General features: G+C 38.9%; 2 protein-coding genes across 2 annotated transcripts; one reads left to right on the top strand and one right to left on the bottom strand.

The window, feature by feature from the left end:
• Positions 1-7,650: 7,650 nt before the first annotated feature.
• On the top strand, positions 7,651-9,006 carry LOC118455696 (endonuclease domain-containing 1 protein-like). Its single transcript, XM_035915343.2, has 2 exons — positions 7,651-7,992; positions 8,386-9,006. The coding sequence occupies exons 1-2, from the start codon at positions 7,651-7,653 to the stop codon at positions 9,004-9,006; spliced, it is 963 nt and encodes a 320-aa protein (XP_035771236.2).
• Positions 9,007-14,443: 5,437 nt separating this feature from the next.
• On the bottom strand, positions 14,444-20,294 carry LOC102786832 (sialoadhesin-like). Its single transcript, XM_087835168.1, has 4 exons — positions 20,264-20,294; positions 15,941-16,204; positions 14,683-14,931; positions 14,444-14,544 (listed from the first exon to the last, which is right to left on the bottom strand). The coding sequence occupies exons 1-4, from the start codon at positions 20,292-20,294 to the stop codon at positions 14,444-14,446; spliced, it is 645 nt and encodes a 214-aa protein (XP_087691294.1).
• Positions 20,295-21,895: the final 1,601 nt, after the last annotated feature.

Genomic DNA, 21,895 nt, shown 5'->3' with positions numbered 1-21,895 from the left:
TACCCACATACTGAAAAAAACTGATGCCTGAGGACTCGTCAAGCTCCGCTTTAACAGGCAGCTATAAATAACTTATACACAAACAACACCAGCCGTCTCTTTTTAATTGCTTAAGCTAAAATTATACTTTGGAGGTGTGCTCGTAAGCAAACCTAGATGACCAGCCGAGTTAAAACAACAAAATTACAATCTTTAAACACCTGCAAGTTATAATGGATTACAATGGAGTGCCAAAACCACACAGACACTACAAACAATAAATTCAGAGAACTCGAGGGAAGAATCTGTGCTGCAAAAAGCTGAGTCAGGCAACTTATGGACTCCGTTTATTCATGTATGAGTAAGTCAGTGAACTTATGATATCATGTCAACTGATTACTGCACTCCAGTCACAAGAACACTTCAGATCACAGCAGATAGACTGAACAGAAAATCCAGAGGGCAAAATATTAAGTGATTTCAGTTTTCTATAAAGGTTATGACAAACTTCAGACATTTAGTTTTATTCCAAATACATTTTCAACAATATCAACAGTTTGATGTGCATACATGCAAAACAACGATTCATAGTAATAGTAGCCAAAGAGCGTGTCCGATTTGTCTGATTTCATGTTTTACTGGTGGATTTGTGTGCGGACATACTTCGTCGATCTGTCTTTCCCATACAAAAGCTGTGTCTGCCATTTCTGAGAGTTCACACTCCAGGTGTGGGCTGCAAAAAGTGGGCCCCACCATGGCTCCACAGTGCGGGACCCACAAGTTAGAAAACATTTGTTTGTTGCTAGGTCTGTGGCATCTTTTCAAATTGCATGTCAGTTAAAAAACGTTACTACAATTTTGCTCGCTTCTCTTTTGCAGAGCTAACTAGATGCTAAATACTCAGAATGAATAAGTTGTCTTAACATAGTTATCTTAAGTAAGCTTTACTTAGTTTTTTAGGCAATAAATTTCCATATTTTCTTTAAGTTCTGGGAACTACCGTATTTTCGGACCATAAGGCGCACCGGATTATAAGGCGCACTAAGCGAAACAAAACTCATTCTTCTTGCTTCCTCCACTTCCGTCCCATTGATTCATTAATGCTGAATTCTCTCGCAGCTGCTCTATTCCCATGTTCTACTGCATGACTGACAGCCTTGAGTTTAAAATCTTCTTTGTAAGCATGTCTCTTAAGAGGTGCCATTTTGGGATTGTTATACACAGACAGTACGGTAATATTATGTTGAAGCACAGTACGTATTACTCCACAAGGCGCCGTAATGTTCTGACAATCCATCAAGCGGGCGCGGCTTGGTAGCTTACCAGAGTTGTACTAAAACATTTTGACAGGTTTGTCAAATAACATAAAATAAAATAGCACACTGTTTTGCCTCCTTCACTTGTTTTTATGCAAAATCCTCTGGTAACTGATACATGAAAAGGACTGCCTTCCACGTTACTGTTTAGGCTGAAATCATGGTGAGCCTAAACCAGTATGATGTATGTATGTAACAGTATGACATGATGATGTTTGAAGGCTCATCATATTGTCATTTTTCTCTTGTTCCAACTTCTTGCAACCAAATTGAATTTCAAATATAACAATTAAAATCAGTTTTAAATACACTGTCTTTGATTTTGTTGAAACATGTCTCTAAAGTCTCTTAATGTCAACAAGTTTTTAACCCAATATAATAATTTTAAAGAATACTAATTATTCACTGTAAGTTATGTCTCACAGCATATGTGTAATCATCTTGATGAAATATGTTTTTATTATTATTTATAATGTTTAATCTTTTAAATAAACCTTAATTATGTCTAAGGGAAAACAAACATAATTTTAACAATAATTACTGTTCTACAAGTATCATAGCCATTGTAATTATACACATGTGGGGTATAAACCATTCATATTTGTCATGACCATGTGCAGGCAGGAAGGAAAAGGATCCAATATGCAGACTCACAGAGGCAGAACTCAAAAACCACAGCTTTATTGCTGGCAAAAGACAAAACAAAACTGAAACTGGGATAGCTAGAAACTGTGGATGAAAACAGAGCACACAGGCAAGTATGAGGGACGACGTGACAATGAGCAGGAACACACGCAGACACTAAATACAGAAGAGGAACAGGGCAAAGAGCAAACATCTGGGAAACACGGCTGACACTAATCACACAGACTAGATAGGGGAGAGCAAACAGAACATCACGCACACAGACCGAAGACTATCAAAGTAAAACTGTAAGTACACTGAATTTTACAGACTCAGACCCACAAGTAGACACTATGACAACACGGACATGACAACAGAGGGAACACAGACACGTGGGACCAGGGTAGTCACAGAACAGAGGGGCTCAAAATACAAACAGAAACCAAAATCACAGGAAACTCAAGATATTGGGTCAAAATGACCCCGAAACGTGACAATATTACCATAATCCATTTAAGGCTACACACATTTTGACTGGTGTAAAAGTGGTCAAATCAAAAAATGTTTAGCTTGAACTGAGAAACATAATGTTTCCTTGTTTCTTTTTATTTTGTTTCTTCTGTTGGAAATTGTTTTGGAGTACTTTAAATAGGACATGCAGAAGCAGAAGGTTTAAAATTTTGAATGTACACTTAATTAAGTCATATTTATAACAATTAATGGTATAACAGTCCACCCAGAAGACTGTAGCACTTACAAAAAAGCATAATATTTATGCTTGCAATATAACCTTTAGTTTAAAGTCTGCCTTGGGGACCAGTCCTTTTAATATTTTTGCGTTTATTTGTGTGCGTGTGTGTTTTCATTTTTGTTTTTTGGGGGTTTTTTTACATTTTGATAAGATTTTTATTTAATTTACAGTAAAATAACTCTTCTCCAAAGTTGTTGATTTTCAAGAAATGTGATTCTTTTGTTTTAAAAGAACTGCAGCTTAAGCTGTGGTCAGTTTTCCTGTGGGAAATGATGCATATGGAAATCTGTGGTCGAGTTCTGATAAAATCTACTCAACACCTCCACTGAGATAAACATGGATACAAAAATTACTTCTTTTTTTTTTTTTTACAAAAACATCTTTGTACTTTCTTTGTAATTTGGGTGATTGGAAATCAAAATGAAATCAAAAAGAAATGACAGAGAAAGACAGTTTTCATTTTCACTTTGCATTATATATTTCTACAATTAAGTGTGGAACTAGCATGGTCTACAGGTATTTATGTCTCTAAAGTTAATCGTCTTAGTTTGTGTCATGGACCCTGAGTCCTCAACACTTTCTATCTCTCTTTTTTGTTATTTTTGTGGTCTCAAAGTTTTGGTTTTAAATTTGACTCCTTGTGATGTGGTTTGTAAAAAAATATTTCTGTTGTGTCCCATTTACAGAGTTTTGGTTCATGTTTTTATTCTGATTCTAGCATGTCGAGCTATAGTTTTACTGTATTTTTCATATGTCGTGTCCACCAGCTTTAATAAGCAGACATATGACCTAAATGTACATTACATAACACATGCATGAAAATAGTTTTACTGTATTTGACTTCTTGTTCTTTATTCTGACACAGTTTCTGTTTTGAGTTTCACTCTGTAATTTCTCTGTCTGTTCCCACATCTCTGATGTCACTGTTTCTTCTGGTCTCTTTTGAGTATTTTTCCCTAAGTTACTTTCTGTTTTGCTTTGAAATTCAGTTTTCTTACTTCTTACTAAAAGTCCTGATTGTTCTCATCTTTGTCTTGTTCCTAATCAACTCTCCAAGTGTATTTTTATGCTCTGCATCTGTTTTCATTTGTTTGGATTTTGGGTCACCATTTAATTTGCAGAAAGATTTGAACATGAGCAGAAATCTATAAAATTCTACATAAAATTATCTATAACAGTCCTGCGGTTTAGAAATGAAAACATATGGATGTTTAAGCAGGTTACTTACAGACGTACTCTCATGTTTGGAACCAGGCAAAAACAGAAACCTTGAAAAGGGAAATCATTGCTAAATGTGCGCTGTCATGCCACATTCAGGTTTCCACCTCTGTGTTTTTATTGTCAAACTACACTAAAGTAGTTTTATATGCTCTCCATCAGGAACCACTTTTTCTTTTTTCTTGTATTGAGATATTTTAATATATTTCTGAAAAATATATTTTATATATATTGACATTAAAATAACAAGTTTAGTTGTCTGTGAAGGTTCTCAGTCATCCAGGTCATCGTAGTCAAAGGAGCAAAGAAAAGCGTCTGGACTTCTTTAAGTTGCTTGAAGACGTTTCACCTCTCATCCGAGAAGCTTCTTCAGTTCTAAGGTCAAATGGTGGAGAGTCCCAGATATAAACCTAGTGGGAGTTTCCCCCTACAGAGGGACAAAAGGACCCCCTGATGATCCTCTAATCACCTGAGCCAAGGTGTGGAACTGTGTGTGGGTCCCAATCAGCCAGAGTTTTGGGTGAGCTCATTGTGAAACCTGGCCCCACCTTATCATGTGAATTCCTGAGGTCAGATGGCCCAGGATGTGAGTGGGTGTTAAGGCGTCTGGGGAGGGAACTCAAAACTGGATTATAGATGGCAGAGAGTTGGTGTCGTAAACCACCGCCTCTGTTCACAGATGGTCGCTCACAGTGGACATAGATGGCTTCTTTCACTCCCCTTTCAAACCATCTGTCCTCTCTGTCCAAAATGTGAACATTGGCATCCTCGAAAGAGTGTCCTTTATCCTTAAGATGCAGATGGACAGCTGAGTCTTGTCCTGTGGAGGTGGCTCTTCTGTGTTGTGCCATGCGCTTGTGAAGTGGCTGTTTGGTCTCTCCAATGTAGAGGTCTGGGCATTCCTCGCTGCACTGTACAGCATACACCACATTGTTAAGTCTGTGTTTTGGCGTTTTGTCTTTCGGGTGAACCAGTTTTTGTCTGAGCGTGTTGCTGGGTCTGAAATGCACCGGGAGTGAAGAGGAGTGAAAGAAGCCATCTATGTCCACTGTGAACGACCATCTTTGAACAGAGGCGGTGGTTTACGACACCAACTCTCTGCCATCTATAATCCAGTTTTGAGATCCCTTCCCAGACGTGTTAACGCCCACTCACATCCTGGTCCAGGTTTCACAATGAACTCACCCGAAACTCTGGCTGATTGGGACCCACACCCAGTTTCACACCTTGGCTCAGGTGATTAGAGGATCATCAGGGGGTCCTTTTGTCCCTCTGTGGGGGGATACTCCCACTAGGTTTATATCTATATATAAGTCCAGACGCTTTTCTTTGCAAGCTCCTTTGACAACAAGTTTAGTTAATCATTCATATCCTATTTCTTTTGATTTTGATTTTATAAAAATGTGTTATTACAGTAACAAAGTTGCTTTTTAAGAAATATGTTTTGTTTTATTTTAAAAGAACTGCAGCAGAAGCTGTGGTCAGTTTTACTAAAATAAACTATGCATGTGAAAATGTATGACGGGGTTCTGTGGAAACCTACTAGCACTTCCAGTCAGCTGGCCTCATTGATACAAAAAATTAACTTCCTCCTTCAGCTCAGTTTATATTTGAGGAAGGCACTCCTGGTCTTCACTGGGTGTCTTGTTTCCTCCGCTGTATGACCCTTTAACAACAGAAGTTCAGCTGGTTTTTACAAACAAGTGGTGGTGAGAATTTTTTCAGTTTATTTTATTAATCTTCTTAATTTCTTTATAATCTGGGTGATTGCAAATTAAAATGGAGAGAAATTACTACATAAACCCTCTTCAAGTTTACTTTCACAGTAGGTATGTCTAATATTTACTATTTTTTATTTTCTGAAACTAATATTTATCAAAGAAAAAGTAACTCATACAGTCCTGTCTGCATGTGTGGACACTTTCTGTCATGATCTAAAAGTAATGATGTATCTGAGTTAAGAAGTCTCAGTGAATGTAACTGAGCAGTTGTGTGTTAATGTTCTAGACGTTTCAAAGTTCTTGATGCCTTATTCAAATCTGACTTCTTGTCATATTGTTGAGTCTTTGATTTCTGTTTTTACTTATTGGTTTTCCATGTAATAAGTTACTGTTTGTAGTATTTTGGATCAATTTAATATTATTAGTCTGGCATCTTGAGCTTTAGTTTTACTGTAGTTTTAAAAATTATTTCAAAACAGCGGTCCCTCGTTTTTTGCCGGAGTTACGTTCCAAAGAAAACCCACGATAGGTGAAATCAGCGAAGTAGTGAGCTTTATATTTTACAATTGTTATAGATATTTTAAGGCTGTAAAACTCCTCACTACACACTTTATACACTTTACTCAGACAGGCATGAACATTTTCACACTTTTTTCTGGTGTTTAAAAACTCTCAAAATTCAAACTTCAATAGAAAAATAAGTCCAGTATTTTAGAATAAAACCAAAGGTCAAATCCTGTTTTCAGGTCCAGAACATGGAAATAGAGCAGCTGTGAGAGAATTCAACATTAATGAATCCATGTTACGGAAGTAGAGGAAGCAAGAAGAACAAGATGAGTGAAGTTTCACATATCGGACTGTTTTATTTCGTTTAATGTGCCTTATAATCCAAAAAAATACGGCAACTTCTACCTTCCTTTAGCATGTCCAGAAGTCCAACTTTTTGTGCGATGGTTAGCATCTTCCTCTGCCTTTTGGGTGCTACTGCAGGTGCCTTTGATGGTGCAAATCGCTTGGTCGACATTGTTGTGTTTGTTTGGGAGAAAACCTACAAGCATACAGTACAGCACTTCAGAGTCACACTGCTAGGGACCGAAGATTTATGTAAATTTGACAAACTGAACGCATTCTGTACTGTACAGGAGACACGGCAAGGAGGAGATTGATTGACACTGGTCTACAGCCAATCAGGACGCAGAACACAATGCGCTGTAAAAAGAAAAAAGCATGCAAAATTGCACACAGAAACTCTGCGAAACAGCGAAGCCGCGAAAGGTGAAGCGCGTTATAGCAAGGGACCATTTATTTTGAGCCTGTCTTGTTCTTCAGCTTTAGTAAGCAGAACCATCTGATCTGAAAAGACTGTTGATCCAAATACATTAGATTTGCCAAGAGGCACTCTATAAGCTCTCTATGGGCCCAACTTGTTATTTTTTTTGTTTTCGTTTATTTATTTATTCCAATTAATAATTAATAACCATGTATTTTAACAACACTGCAGCTTACAGAGAGTTATGATAAAAACTGTGGAGGAAGTCAGGAGTGGTAGGGAACTATGTGAGAGTGGTGCGGGATATGCATGAGGTCAGTGCAGGAACGACCAATGGGTTGAAGGCCGGGGTTACATCAGGTTTAAGAGAGCCTGGAGAGGTGGAGGTATGCTTGGGAGAGAAGAGGGATGAAATTCAGTAGAAAGAAAACAGAATACATGTCTGTGAATGACAGGGACACAGGTGTAACAGTGAAGATACAAGGAGCAGAGCTAGTGAAGGTAAACAGTCTACAAGCAAGATGAAGAAGACGATGAAGGCAAGGTGGAGTGGATGGAGAAGGAGGCAGCATGACTGGAAAGGCTTATAAAATGTTAATGAGGCCAGGGCAAACAGAGAGTTGGTGCAACAGAGGAGGATCCTGAGGATAGGGTGAGATGAAAAAAGACGATCTGCACTGGCAACCCCTAAATGGAGCAGCTAAAGGAAGATAATTGTTTCCCTTTAAGAGTAATATTTTAGAATTGTTTTTGTTATTTTCCTCTGCACAGATGATCAAGTGTTTGGCGATGTCATTACCAAAGCACCTCCTGCCTCTTGCTGCTCTCCTCCTTCTGTCCGTCTTTCCCACTGAAACTAAAGTGGTGGCATCAGTGGAAGACTGTAAGGAGTTTTTTCTTCAGCAAACTCCACCACACATCCCAGGAATTTTGGAGGGAGGGATCATCCTGGACCAAAACAGATACAAACTGATTCGCCAGACATTAAATAACACCAGAACATTTGTGACGCTGTACGACACCCAGAACAAGATTCCAGTTTTTTCTGCTGCAAAGTACAGAGGGGGAGCTGGAGGCAAGAGGCCCAAGAATAAATGGATGATTGAACCACAGGTATCAGTAGCAATAACACATAATAGTTACCAGTAAAACTAACAATTCATTTTAGACTAAAATAAAATATTATGAGAGTGTAGTCCTACTTACATGCTATAATTGTAGCTAATCAGGAATCTACAGATATTTTCCATTACATTGTGATATTCAGAATCGTTCAATGTGTTTTCCTAAAGACATCCTACATTAAATGAGTTTGGCTAAAATTAGCTTAAATTGTGTCAACCCAAGTTTGCTCAGTAAATGAAAACAAGCATTATCAGCCAGAAATTATCCGAGGTTTAAGTCCTCTTTTCTTTTCTTTAAATGAAAAAATATTAACTGTGCAGTTAATTTATTTAGCAGTAACCATACATTCATCACTATCTTACCCTTTTTACATTTTGACAGCTTGAAAACAAACGAGACAAAGGCATTATGAGAAAATCAAACAAAAACATCATCTACAACTACCAGGCTGGAAATGAAGATTTCAAAAACAACCAAGGGTTTGACAGAGGACATCTATTTCCAAACTCATACGGATCCACTCTTATTGAAAAAAGGTCTACTTTTACACTGACTAACATTGTTCCACAAATAGGTAATTTCAACCAGGGAAGCTGGAATAGAATGGAAAACTGTGTCAAATGTGTTTTGAATGAATATTGCCTTAACAACAATGAAAAAATAGAAGGCTTTGTAGTTACTGGAGCACTGCCCAGCAACAATAGTCTCAACAACAAGATCAATATTCCTTCAGTGCTCTGGTCAGCATTCTGCTGCTACAGTCACAGGCAGAACAGCTGGCTGGCAAGTGCACACTGGGGGGAGAATGTGGCCGATGGCCCTAAATACCTGCAGACACAGACCTTAACAGAACTCCACAGAACCCTGGGAATTGAACCATTTCCTCAAACACAATGTCCTCTTCACACCACTGCCACTCACTTGTACTCAGACCTCTTCTCTAACTGCAATTGCTCACCCACATCAAGTACATCTTCTCCTACAACCACTGCTATCCCTTGAAGTCCAATATCTGTGTCCTCCACTTCTAAAGCTAACGCAGCAGCCCCTCCCAGTGCCAGTACTGGTCTTCCACATTGGGCACTTCTAGTCCTGCATTTGACCATGTTACTACCACAATGTCCCACATCTACTACCAAATGTTATACCAATACCATAAAAGCAATTATTCATAAAAAAGCAATTCTTTGCCCTCAGTGAATGAGAAGAAGTACATCTGGGTAAAATACAACTGAAATGTATGAAAACTAGCTTATTTATTCAAATAAAAAAAATATTAAGGAAAGTATGCTCAGTATAAATGAATGTACAACAATCCAGTAAATGTCATTTGATTAAATTCCATTAAATGTAATTGTACTTATGTGACAAGGTTTCATGGGAAATATATTAAACAAAATTATTGTTATAACAAGTACTTTTCTCTCATTGGTATTTGATTCTGATGTATATTTGTCTCATCTTAATTGACAATAAGTGTAAAAATAATTGTTTTTGTGATTTGTTTTGTCTTTAAAATCTTCTGCTTATGACAATTTATTAGCAGTTCCAAACTAACTGTTCAAGTTTTCTTTCTCATATTTCACAATGAATGCATTAAATCTAAAAATTCAATAAAATAAAAATTATTAACCTCCATGATATTTTTTAATATTTGACATTAAATGTGACGGCAACAATGTGCATGCTGTCTGTCTGTCTGTTTGCTAGCAGTCCTCAGTTTTCAAGATATCATATTTAATAGGTTTGTAGCATGAACCTATTCGCTGGAACGCTAAAGACAATTTACTACACAGCAAAAGCAAGACACAAGTAGGCAAAGTTCTTTGTGTTACTCATGCATGAGGGAGACCAGACCGGAGCCAGATGCCGTTCCACCCACTTGGCCTCCGTCGGACTCTCAGCCAGGTTCCCCATAGCGCTCCTTTTATTGTGGTTACATGAATATGCATAGGTTCATTAACATATGACGTTTCATATAGGTATACATGTGGACAAAGAATACCTCGTCTCTGTGTGTGTGTGTGTGTGTGGGGGGGGGGGGGGGGGGGGGGGTCAGAGTGTGACCCCATAAATGACTTCCCTAAACCACCTCTAAGCATATATGGTTAAATATTTCCTAATACAAATGACAATAATAAAATCTAAACCCATCAATATTCAAAATGTGTTGTGTGATCTAGATGACAATAGCAACTGTAACTGATTTGAAGTTTGGTGAAAATCAAGTAAAGGTCACTCAAAATGTGAAAAATCATTAAAAACGTTATATTACCCACAAATATTTTATGGATTGGCTCGGGGGGACACGAGTACCTGAGCTGGCTAAGCATTTGACGTTGACCCTTATTGTTGGCACCCAAGGTCAAAGTTGATCTTGCAAAATATTTTAAAGAAAAATGTTTGAGTAATATATCATGTAAAGGGTCAAGAGGAACACTTGGTTTTTCAATGCAATGCTCTACAACATTACAATGATGTCATAATGTTTCACAAAATCACACACTGCTTGAGTACATTTTAAAATCTCAAATTTTTCAGCTTGTAGAAGCCAATGATTTCAGGCAATTCTGCTCCAAAGACATTAAAAATGCATTTCTCTACAGTGTTTCATGATGACTGTTATTAGTCCATTAGTGCTTTTGTTTCTGACTGAAATAAAGGACTGAATAAAAAAGTAATTGAGAGAAATCTGACCCTAAATGTCTGATCCTAATAAGTTCTAGTCTTGATTTCCTTTGGCTGTGTTTGTAAAAGGAGCAAATGCACTTGACGTGGGTGAGCAACTGCAGTTAGAGGAAAGGTCTGAGTACAGATGAGTGACAGTGGTGTGAAGAGGGCATGCTCTTTGAGGAAATGGTTCAATTCTCAGGGTTGTTTTTTTTTTTTTTTTTTTGATCCACCTCCACGGGACAAAACTCAGCAGTTCATCTGCACTAAAGGACAAAGGTCACTCTTTCGAGGATGCCAACGTTCACATTTTGGACAGAGAGGACAGATGGTTTGAAAGAGGAGTGAAAGAAGCCATCTATGTCCACTGTGAGCGACCATCTTTGAACAGAGGCGGTGGTTTACGACACCAACTGTCTGCCATCTATAATCCAGTTTTGAGATCCCTTCCCAGACGCCTTAACGCCCACTCACATCCTGGACCATCTGACCTCAGGAAATCACATGATAGGGCGGGGCTAGGTTTCACAATGAGCTCACCCGAAACCCTGGCTGATTGTGACCCACATCCAGTTTCACACCTTGGCCCATTGATTAGGTAGAGGATCATCAGGGGGTCCTTTTGTCCCTCTTTGGAGGGAAACTCCCACTAGGTTTAAATCTGGGACTCTCCACCATTTGACCTTAGAACTGAAGAAGCTTCTCGGATGAGAGGTGAAACATCTTCAAGCAACTCAAAGAAGTCCAGACGCTTTTCTTTCCAAGCTCCTTAGACTACGATGACCTGGATGACTGAGAACCTTCACAGACAAAACAAGTGGTAATATCTTGTGTATCCACTAGGGGGAGCAGTGTGGAGGCACATTCCTTTAAAGGCTCGCTACACCATTTTTATATCATATTATATCACACCATATTTATATGTTTTAAATTTGTTCAGGGATTTTATAATTAGGGCAGATTCAGCCTTTCTATCAAATATTAATATAGATATGTATTTGCAACAAATAAAAAACCAGTAGTGCATACCGGTCAGTGATTATTACTGCCTTGCGTTTATGGAAATGAAAGCATGATTGTTTCATTGCACTGCTAATGTTCTTAGATAAAATCCAAAATTAAAATTTAAATGTGCTCCAATTGCACAACAACTATACAATCAGTGGCCCCTGCCCCCACAGAATACAATTTTTTTCTTACTATGCCATCAGGAGATTATTAACAGCTGATACCTGTTTTATACATTTTCTATACCGTTTCTTGGGATTTTGCAATCAAGTGGCAGACTTCAAAGCCTGATTGTCAGCTGGCAGCTGGCTGTCAGTTAACAGCCGACTGACCTCTGGCTGAAAGTGACAATTTTGAGTGACTGCATCTGTAGAGCCACCCGTCATTCATTATTTTTTCAAACAAACCTAGACAGGAATGTTAAAACTGCTAAACTCAAGGTATTGTAAACTTGTGACATCAAAACTGCAAAGTCAGTGTTTTATACAGACAGCAAACAAACCCAGGAGTAGAAAACATTCAGAATGCTTTTTGAGCAGTCTGCAGTCGAAGCTTGTAGATCATGTGATATTATAGACACCAACCTCATTATTTGTAATTCTGTCCATGTTAAATATATATATAAATAACATACTATTGCAAGAGTTTATATAACAGCAGATAAGAAAAACATGTCGTATAATGGCTTTTTTCTCCCCTGATCTGCTGGCACAGAGCCAACAATGACATCACTGGTGACACACCATCTCCTGCCCCACGTTGCTCTCCTCTTTCTGTCCATCGTTCCCACCGAAACTAAGGTAGTGAAATCAATGCCAGAATGTGACCGTTTCTTTCTTAACAAAAATTCACCAAACATCACAAAGATTTTAGAGGGAAGCAGGCCAGATACAAAGTGATTTGTGAGTTTTTAAATGGCACCACTACATTTGTGACGCTCTACAACACCCGCAACAAGATTCCAGTTTTTTCTGCTGCAAAGTTCAGAGGGGAAAAATGTGGGAAACCCAGTTACAAATGGATGATTGAACCAGAGGTATAATAATCGTCATAAATAATAATAATAATAAAAAAACCAGACCACATTATCAGATATTACAAGTGCAGGTAACAACCTAAGCGGACCTGTAATTAGGTTTTAAACAACACAATTTTCTGGAAACAGTTAGTATATTTCATCACAACAGTACAACAACATCAATATTGTACTCTTTCCATTTACACAGCTTAAAAACAATGAAGCGATGAGAGAAGAAACAAGTTTGAGCTTGAAGAATCAGGCTAGTAGCATTGATTATGCCAATAGCAGTGGGTTTACCAAAGGACAGTTATTTCCAAGTACTTATGGATTTACCGAAATTCAAAGAAGATCTACTTTTACCCTGATCATGTTATTTCACAAAATGCTTCATTCAACAGGGGAAGCTGGAAGAGAGTGGAGAACTGCATTAAATGTGTTATGAATAACTACTGCGGTAACAACAGCTATACAGAAGTCTTTGTAGTGACGGAAGCACAGTCCAGCCACAAGAAACCCATAACAATAGGATCAATATTCCACATAGGCTGTGGTCGGCTACAGTGATAGGCTGAAAAATGGCTGGGAAGTGCACACTGGGGCCGGAACAATGAATATAACGAAGATTACACACAGACTAAGACTTTGGAAAGCCTCCGTATAAAAGTGGGAATCGAAGCATTCGATGAAAGACAATGTCCTGGAGAAACAACTGTCACTGAGCTCCACCAACAACTTTCCCCTGATTGCAACTGTCCATAAAAACATAAATGTATAAACTACTGAGGGCTGAGATCTATCATCAGTTTTACACATTTATACATGTTGTGATGAATATGAATAACGTTTATTGATTTGATTCAGTTTGTAATTGCTTCTTTGCATCAGGCTTCATGACATCAAATAAAGATACAGCATATTAACCTTTGTGTAAATCTGGTGTTATCAGAAACATTTTTGGTAAATGGAAGGAAACCATTCATGTTAATTTAAGCTGCTTAAATACAAAACTTTTGTTTGAGTGGTGACAGCTATCATAAATATCAGAACAGACTGAGGGAAACACTGGAACCACAAGAAACATCAAAATAAACAAACAGTATGAAAACAGAAACCAATTAACATAAAAGACAAACTGGAGTAGGATAAAGAGACTAAAACAATTTCTAATAATTAGATTTTGATTAAACATGAAGGCTCCCTGTCTGGTTCTTGGTCCCCAACAGAGACACCACCATTAAAAAAGAAACCTTGGACTCCCCTGTGATTCTACCACAAATAATACATGTATTGTTTCAGCTTTGTTACGTTTGAAGACCGTGTGTTTTTTAAGATGAATGATGACACTCAAAATCGACTGACTCAACATTTCCACTTTGGTCGAGGCTAAGCAACCAACAGTTTTCTGATCACAAGAAATCAGGCTACAACTACAGTTACACATGACATAAAGGTTAAGAACTATCATATAACACAGCACAAAGGCAATTTTACATCTCCCTAAAAAAGATCTGAAGCTGTATTATAAAGTGCACTGATACTTTTTTGCATGAGTAATTTTAGCATTAGTGAACAGTGAGTATTTTTTGGCAGCAGAATGGTCAATGAAGTTTTTTGACAAAATACTCTAAGAGCTCAGAGGAACAAATTAACACATTAGCCATTACAATTTCTTTAATTTCATTTCAAAATAAATTCATCAAATGTTTGAGAAACAAACTGATCTTTGTGGCTGATGTAGATTCACAGCAGCAGCACCATCACCACGGCCAGAGAGACAGAAACCCTCAACACAGGAAGTGAGTCATGCAGAAGAGGGGAGTGAAAAGGCTCAGGCTGCCCACCTTCAACACAGGAAATAAAGAAAGATATAGTTTGGTCTCGATACAAATACAGCAATAGCTATGTGGTTGGCTTTTAGCTGAGCTAAGTACAGAGAGCACATCTGAAATATTTGCTTAAAAGTCCTAACATCATCTCACCTCTGACAGACAGCCAGCTGTATGGTGATTCTCCAGTACCAGAGATATTACACTTGTAGGAACCTTCATCAGACTTTGAAATCTTTGGGATAGTCGTGACTCCTGTAGAGCTGTGCCCAATGAGGAGGTTATCTTTATAAAATGCAGCTGTGAGGTTGGAAAAAGAAGACTCCCTATATGTGCAATGCAGAGTGACGGCATCGCCCTCCTGCAGATGATGGACCGGACTCTCCAGAATCACTTTGCCTCCTATATGAAAAAATAAATATTTAGAGCTTTAAAGGTGCACTTTTGAAAAAAGAAATTCATGCAGCAGAGGTGAAGCCCAAACTTTCATAGAGCTTCTTGCGTAAGCAAAGACATATTCCAATCATATGGGCTAAAAGAAAAATGCCTCTCTTCAACCTCAACACCTTTAACGTTCGAAGGAATTCATTTCAACCACTTCAAGATGATAATGCTTTTAACAGCTCTTAATTTCAATATACTTAGTAACCAATTTCCCCTGGAAAATAATTATTTGACCTATACTATTTTAAATACTGCCTGTACTTTTAGCTTAATAACTGAGCTAACTAACATTTTTATTCATACCATACCATAACTATAATAGATTGCATTCATATAGCGCTTTTCTAGGCACCCAGAGCGCTTTACAATACCACTATTCATTCACTCTCACATTCACACACTGGTGGAGGCTACAGTTGTAGCCACAGCTGCCCTGGGGCAGACTGACAGAAGCGAGGCTGCCATATCGCGGCATCGGCCCCTCTGGCCAACACCAGCAGGCGATAGGTGAAGTGTCTTGCCCAAGGACAAAATGACCAGGACAGAGCTGTGGATTGAACCGGCAACCTTCCGGTTACAAGATGAGAAATATCATATTGCTCAATATCAATACATATCATATTGTACTATTAGCTAATTATTTCAACTTTCACACTTTTAGCAAGTATTTAATTGCTTTTCTTTTTAAAGTATTCACTTTTCAAACACTATCTATCTATTGCGATCAATGGGGAATTTTTTGGAAGAGTATTTTCAATTACATAGTAAAGTAAATACATACTTTATACCTTAAACCATAAAGTGTGACTTTAGTGGCACGTTTTGTAACTAGCCCATTAGTGTAACAAGCTAATAGATGAAACAATATAAACATCACAGACTATATATGGCTATTATTGAATGGCTTTGGTCTTGCTTTTTTCCTGTTGAATTTAATGGTAATCCTCTGTAGTTTGTATAAACTCACCAGTCACAGTGATGTTGACACCTTCACTGCAGGCTCCAGCTCCAGATTCACACCAGTACAATCCACTGTCTGAGGGGTAAGCATCTTGAATGAAGCAGTGTGACTCATTTTTTGAACCCCAGTGTTCGGAACACTCATGATTTGTTTGTATAGACGTGTTTCTCTTTATTGTCCAGTCAGCAGAGTTTTCATGCTCTCCACAGCTCAGTGTAACAGACTCATACAGGAAGAACTGAGATCTGTTGGGAAATATTCTCAGAGTGGCTGAAAGAAACAGAGAGGTGAGACAAATTAGTTGTCTTTACAGAGCTGTATTTAAGGGCAGAACAATGAGGTGGGCACAGTTTAGTCTGGCCACCCAATGCATCCAAGGAAACACTGACAAGGGGCTCCTCACAATTGAATTCAAATGGATATATGGATTTACAGTGGGGCAAAAAAGTATTTAGTCAGCCACTGATTGTGCAAGTTCCCCCACTTAAAATGATGACAGAGGTCAGTAATTTGCACCAGAGGTACACTTCAACTGTGAGAGACAGAATGTGAAAAAAAAATCCATGAATTCACATGGTAGGATTTGTAAAGAATTTATTCGTAAATCAGGGTGGAAAATAAGTATTTGGTCACCTCAAACAAGGAAAATCCCTGGCTCTCACAGACCTGTAACGTCTTCTGTAAGAAGCTTTTCTGTCCCCCACTCGTTACCTGTATGAATGGCACCTGCTGGCCTCATCATCTGTATAAAAGACACCTGTCCACAGCCTCAACCAGTCAGACTCCAAACTCCGCCATGGCCAAGACCAAAGAGCTTTCGAAGGACACCAGGAAAAGAATTGTAGACCTGCACCAGACTGGGAAGAGTGAATCTACAATAGGCAAGCAGCTTGGTGTGAAAAAATCAACTGTGGGAGCAATCATCAGAAAATGGAAGACATACAAGACCACTGATAATCTCCCTCGATCTGGGGCTCCACGCAAGATCTCATCCCGTGGGGTCAAAATGATCATGAGAACGGTGAGCAAAGATCCCAGAACCACACGGGGGGACCTGGTGAATGACCTGCAGAGAGCTGGGACCAAAGTAACAAAGGTCACCATCAGTAACACACTACAACGGCAGGGAGTCAAATCCCGCAGTGCCAGACGTGTTCCGCTGCTGAAGCCAGTGCATGTCCAGGCCCGTCTGAAGTTTGCCAGAGAGCACATGGATGATACAGCAGAGGATTGGGAGAATGTCATGTGGTCAGATGAAACCAAAGTAGAACTTTTTGGTATAAACTCAACTCGTCGTGTTTGGAGGAAGAAGAATACTGAGTTGCATCCCAAGAACACCATACCTACTGTGAAGCATGGGGGTGGAAACATCATGCTATGGGGCTGTTTTTCTGCCAAGGGGACAGGACGACTGATCCGTGTTAAGGACAGAATGAATGGGGCCAAGTATCGTGAGATTTTGAGCCAAAACCTCCTTCCATCAGTGAGAACTTTGAAGATGAAACGAGGCTGGGTCTTCCAACATGACAATGATCCAAAACACACCGCCCGGGCAACAAAGGAGTGGCTCCGTAAGAAGCATTTGAAAGTCCTGGAGTGGCCTAGCCAGTCTCCAGACCTCAACCCCATAGAAAATCTGTGGCGGGAGTTGAAAGTCCGTGTTGCTCGGCGACAGCCCCAAAACATCACTGCTCTTGAGAAGATCTGCATGGAGGAATGGGCCAAAATACCAGCTACTGTGTGTGCAAACCTGGTAAAGACCTATAGTAAACGTTTGACCTCTGTTATTGCCAACAAAGGTTATGTTACAAAGTATTGAGTTGTATTTTTGTTATTGACCAAATACTTATTTTCCACCCTGATTTACGAATAATTTCTTTACAAATCCTACCATGTGAATTCATGGATTTTTTTTTTCACATTCTGTCTCTCACAGTTGAAGTGTACCTCTGGTGCAAATTACTGACCTCTGTCATCATTTTAAGTGGGGGAACTTGCACAATCGGTGGCTGACTAAATACTTTTTTGCCCCACTGTATATAGTATAACTCCCGACTATAGTATAACATTTTGCTGTGCTGTTTTTCCATGAACAATTGTAACTGCCCACTTCATTTGAGAAAATCTTATGAGTTTTATTGCTGATAATTGTTTTTTTCAGTTGTGTGTTGCATTAAAAAAGCTAATTAAAGGTGATGGTGTAGATATACAGTCATACCTGCATATCACAGAGATTACCAATCACCAAAAATAACTATTCAGTCTACACTGATTTACCATGCACCTTGTTTTTTTTTTTAAGATATTGATTTCCCTGCCATCCCAGTTTAAGCAATGTGCTCAACTTTTTAAAAAATTGCTTGGCTCTTGAAACTGAGCTGTCATATATGTGGTGTGTGAGCAGAAGTGTAATAAGATGCCATGCCAAATTTCATAAAAATGTGTGTAAACATAAAAATTAGCTATTTCTTTAAATCAAGATACATCCTGCACACAAACTGGGCAGGAAGCTAGCACCATAAAACTCGGAAGCTTGAGGAAAACCCAGAACTTGCAACAGATCAGGGACAGCAAAGGATAAAGAGACTAAATAAACACTCAGGCAGGTGACTAAGGAAGAGGAAACTGGTGGGAGCACATGTGACACTAATCACAGGAGGAGGCAAGTTAAAATAAACACAATGCACATAGGGCAAGGGACTATTAAAATAATTTAGAAAAGTAGCACTAAGACAGAAACAAACAAACTTGACATAGACAAAATAAAAACAAACGTGGAAACATTACTGACTGGGGAAACAGAAATAAATAAAATTCAAAATAATAACAAGGGCTGCCTTTTTTATTTGAGAAAATCAAAAATGAACATGAAAACTTTTTAAAATGTTACTTTTTTCTCTGACAGCTGTATTTTGGAACACAGATGAAGCACTACCTCAAACAAATATAATTTTACTGATCTTATACTAACTGTATTCTTGCCACCAAACATGGTACTAAAACCCACAACACTGACATTTCCTTCCTCTTTACACCTTTGCAGCTTCTGCATGCTACCCACAAAATAGTTGCAAGATGTAGCTCCATTACCTCCCACAAGGTTTCATTTTAAACACTGGAACATCTGGTTTTTCATCTGTGCAGATAAGTTTGCAGCTGTATTGATGCCATATAAAATTTATAAGATGAGTTTACACATTTTAAACTAATAAATACAAGTTACATGTACTGTATTTATTTCAACTAAATCAATCTACAATAAATCGACATGAAATACAGTACCTTGCATAGAGTACCTTTTTGTAATGTACCTATTATAAAAACCTGTAATAAAATACTCTATTATAAAACAAAAGCAGATGCCCACACAGAAACAAATCACAGACTTCACACACATTTACAGTAGTACATACCAATCAGTGTTGGGGAGTAACGGAATACATGTACCACCGTTACGTATTTAAAATACAAAATATGAGTAACTGTATTCCGTTACAGTTACCGTTTAAAAAGGTGGTATTTAGAATACAGTTACTTTGTTGAAATAAATGGATTACACGGCGGTACTTCCCTGTTTCATATTGTGGCGGGTCAGGACTGTTTGGGTTTTGTTTGACAGCTACGTTCTGTTGTTCCAGGCGGCAGCGTTACGGTTGCCATGGTTACAGGGTGACGCTGTTGTTGTTGTGCTAAGCTAATAGGCAGAATGCTACAGGCATATCTCTAAAGAATGTAGCATCATAGGCAGTGTAGTCCGTGCTGCAGGGAGAATGGACTGCCATACCGTTATGTGTCTGTGAGCGAGGGAGGGAGAAAAAGGAAAAGTGCGAGGAAAAGGAAAAAACGGGAGCTGGAAGCATGTAAATATAATAATTACCACTGCAGCCAAGAAGAGTGCCTGACGAGCCCAGTTGTAAGTAAGTTATTAAGACTCGACTGTACGCTGTGTTCGTGTTTTCCACCGAAACAATAAGTTCCGTTGGAGCAGCCTTTCAACGCCTCTCTGTCTCTGGCTAACAAAGTTGACCCAGACAACAAAGTAAAGCTAGTTTTCGGCTATGAGCCCGACACAGAACCCACCGTATTAGCCAGAGGTCCCTTTACTACGGTTCGGAGCCGCGGACCGTCAGTAACAGTAATAAATCACAGCAATAGTACATTCACGTAGTTGTAAACAGCATGATAATATATTAAGTAATCCAAAGTATTCAGAATACGTTACTCTCATCGAGTAACGTAACGGAATACGTTACAGAATACATTTTGGGGCATGTATTCTGTATTCTGTAATGGAATACATTTTAAAAGTAACCTTCCCAACACTGATACCAATAATAGTGCACAGAGCTGTTATCTCCATGCTGCTTGGCAGGTGTTTGACTCACAGACAGTTTTAGGGGGGTTTGTTCACACCTCAGTGCTGAATGTGAAAAAGTCACTTGACCAAGAAGTACGTCATCGATTTATTTTTTTAAACCGCAAGTGTCAAACACTTACATTCTCCACCCTGAAGATATAAAGTATATCAAAGTGAAGTTATAGAATATTTAATCCATCTTAAAATTTGAATCGAAAATATATAACTGATTTGTTTTTTCTTTTTTGAGAGTTTTGGGGAGTTTTTTAATATAAAGTTACATGAGATAGAGTTTTTTGTTATTTCTTTCTCTGATTTTTATCAATTACTGTCTTCCTCTATTCAGATTTGTGGAGTTTGTGTTTGAGCTGTTTTGCAATCCCGGATTGCGTAAGGGCAACAAATAATGTCAAAAAGCTCTACCTAAAATTTTGATACCCACTCATGTAAATGTGGTTTGCATATACTCAGACAACAACACAGGTTTTCTACTGTTGCCTCTATGCACCACCACAGTGGATTTTAATACATAAAAAAAACAGCATTACCACGGTGGAGAGGTTTGCGTGCCCAGGTGATCCCAGGCGCTATGCTGACCAGATAGTTTGCTTCACCCACTGGTGGGGTCTTTCAAGGTAAATTGGTCCTCAGTGAGGGGTCAGACAAAGAGCAATTGAAATGACCTCTATAAGAGAGGAAAAACAAGGGACCTGTGTAGCACTGCCTGGGATAGGTTTACTAAGGGCTTACCAGGCCTTGGAAGGCCTTGGAAGCCAGGCCTTGGAAGTGAGCTTCATAGAGAGTGCCCTGTGGGAAAATGTACATCAGTCCACTCTTCTGTAGGTCCACTACCAACTGGAGGAGCTGGTGGTCCAATCCCTGGATTTCAAGGCTTGCAATTGGGACATGGAAAATGACCTCTCTTATAGGGAGAGACACTGATATGGTTGGTCTCACCTTTTGCACAGATCAGTCTTCTGGAGAGGGGATCGAGTTTGTACCAGTCTGGAGTTGCCCTCAGTAAGAGGAATGCTGTGTCTACATTAAGATTTTTCTCAGTGGACTAGCGGGTGGTTCCCTGTGCCTTTCAATGGGTCCTGTCTTTCATTTGTGCTTAGAACAAGTTCATAGTACCCAGCCTTCTTGGGACCTGGGTGGGGTTCACAAGGGTGCTTCTGGTGACTCAGTTGTCTTACTGAAAGACATCAATGGCCGTGTGGGAAATAAGGAGCATGATGACGATTAACAGTCTACCTGTTAAGAGATGTATTCTAAAACACTTCTTCAGCTGAGACTCAGAGAGGAGAAACACACAGTTTTACTTGTTGCTTAGCAAGGGCAGCTCTGAGCTCTCGCACGAGAGTGAGGGCTCAGAGACTTGCAGCTCTGAGACTGCCCTGGTCTTTATTTATACATCAGGAATGTGGATGTGTGTGTGTGTGTAGGTGTGGAGTCAGAGTGTGACCCCATAAACGACTTCCCTAAATCTGCTGGTCTGGAAGTCCAACAGTTCATCTAAGCACTTAGACTAAAATGTGACATAGCTACGTTTATCCTACCATAAAACAATAAGACAAGGTACGACCTCTCCCATACTGGGTGTG

The sequence above is a fragment of the Neolamprologus brichardi genome, chromosome 3 (assembly GCF_056152115.1).
Source record: "Neolamprologus brichardi isolate AB-2024 chromosome 3, ASM5615211v1, whole genome shotgun sequence".
In the NCBI taxonomy this organism is placed as follows: Eukaryota; Metazoa; Chordata; class Actinopteri; order Cichliformes; family Cichlidae; genus Neolamprologus; species Neolamprologus brichardi.
This window is presented reverse-complemented; position numbering and strand designations above follow the sequence as displayed.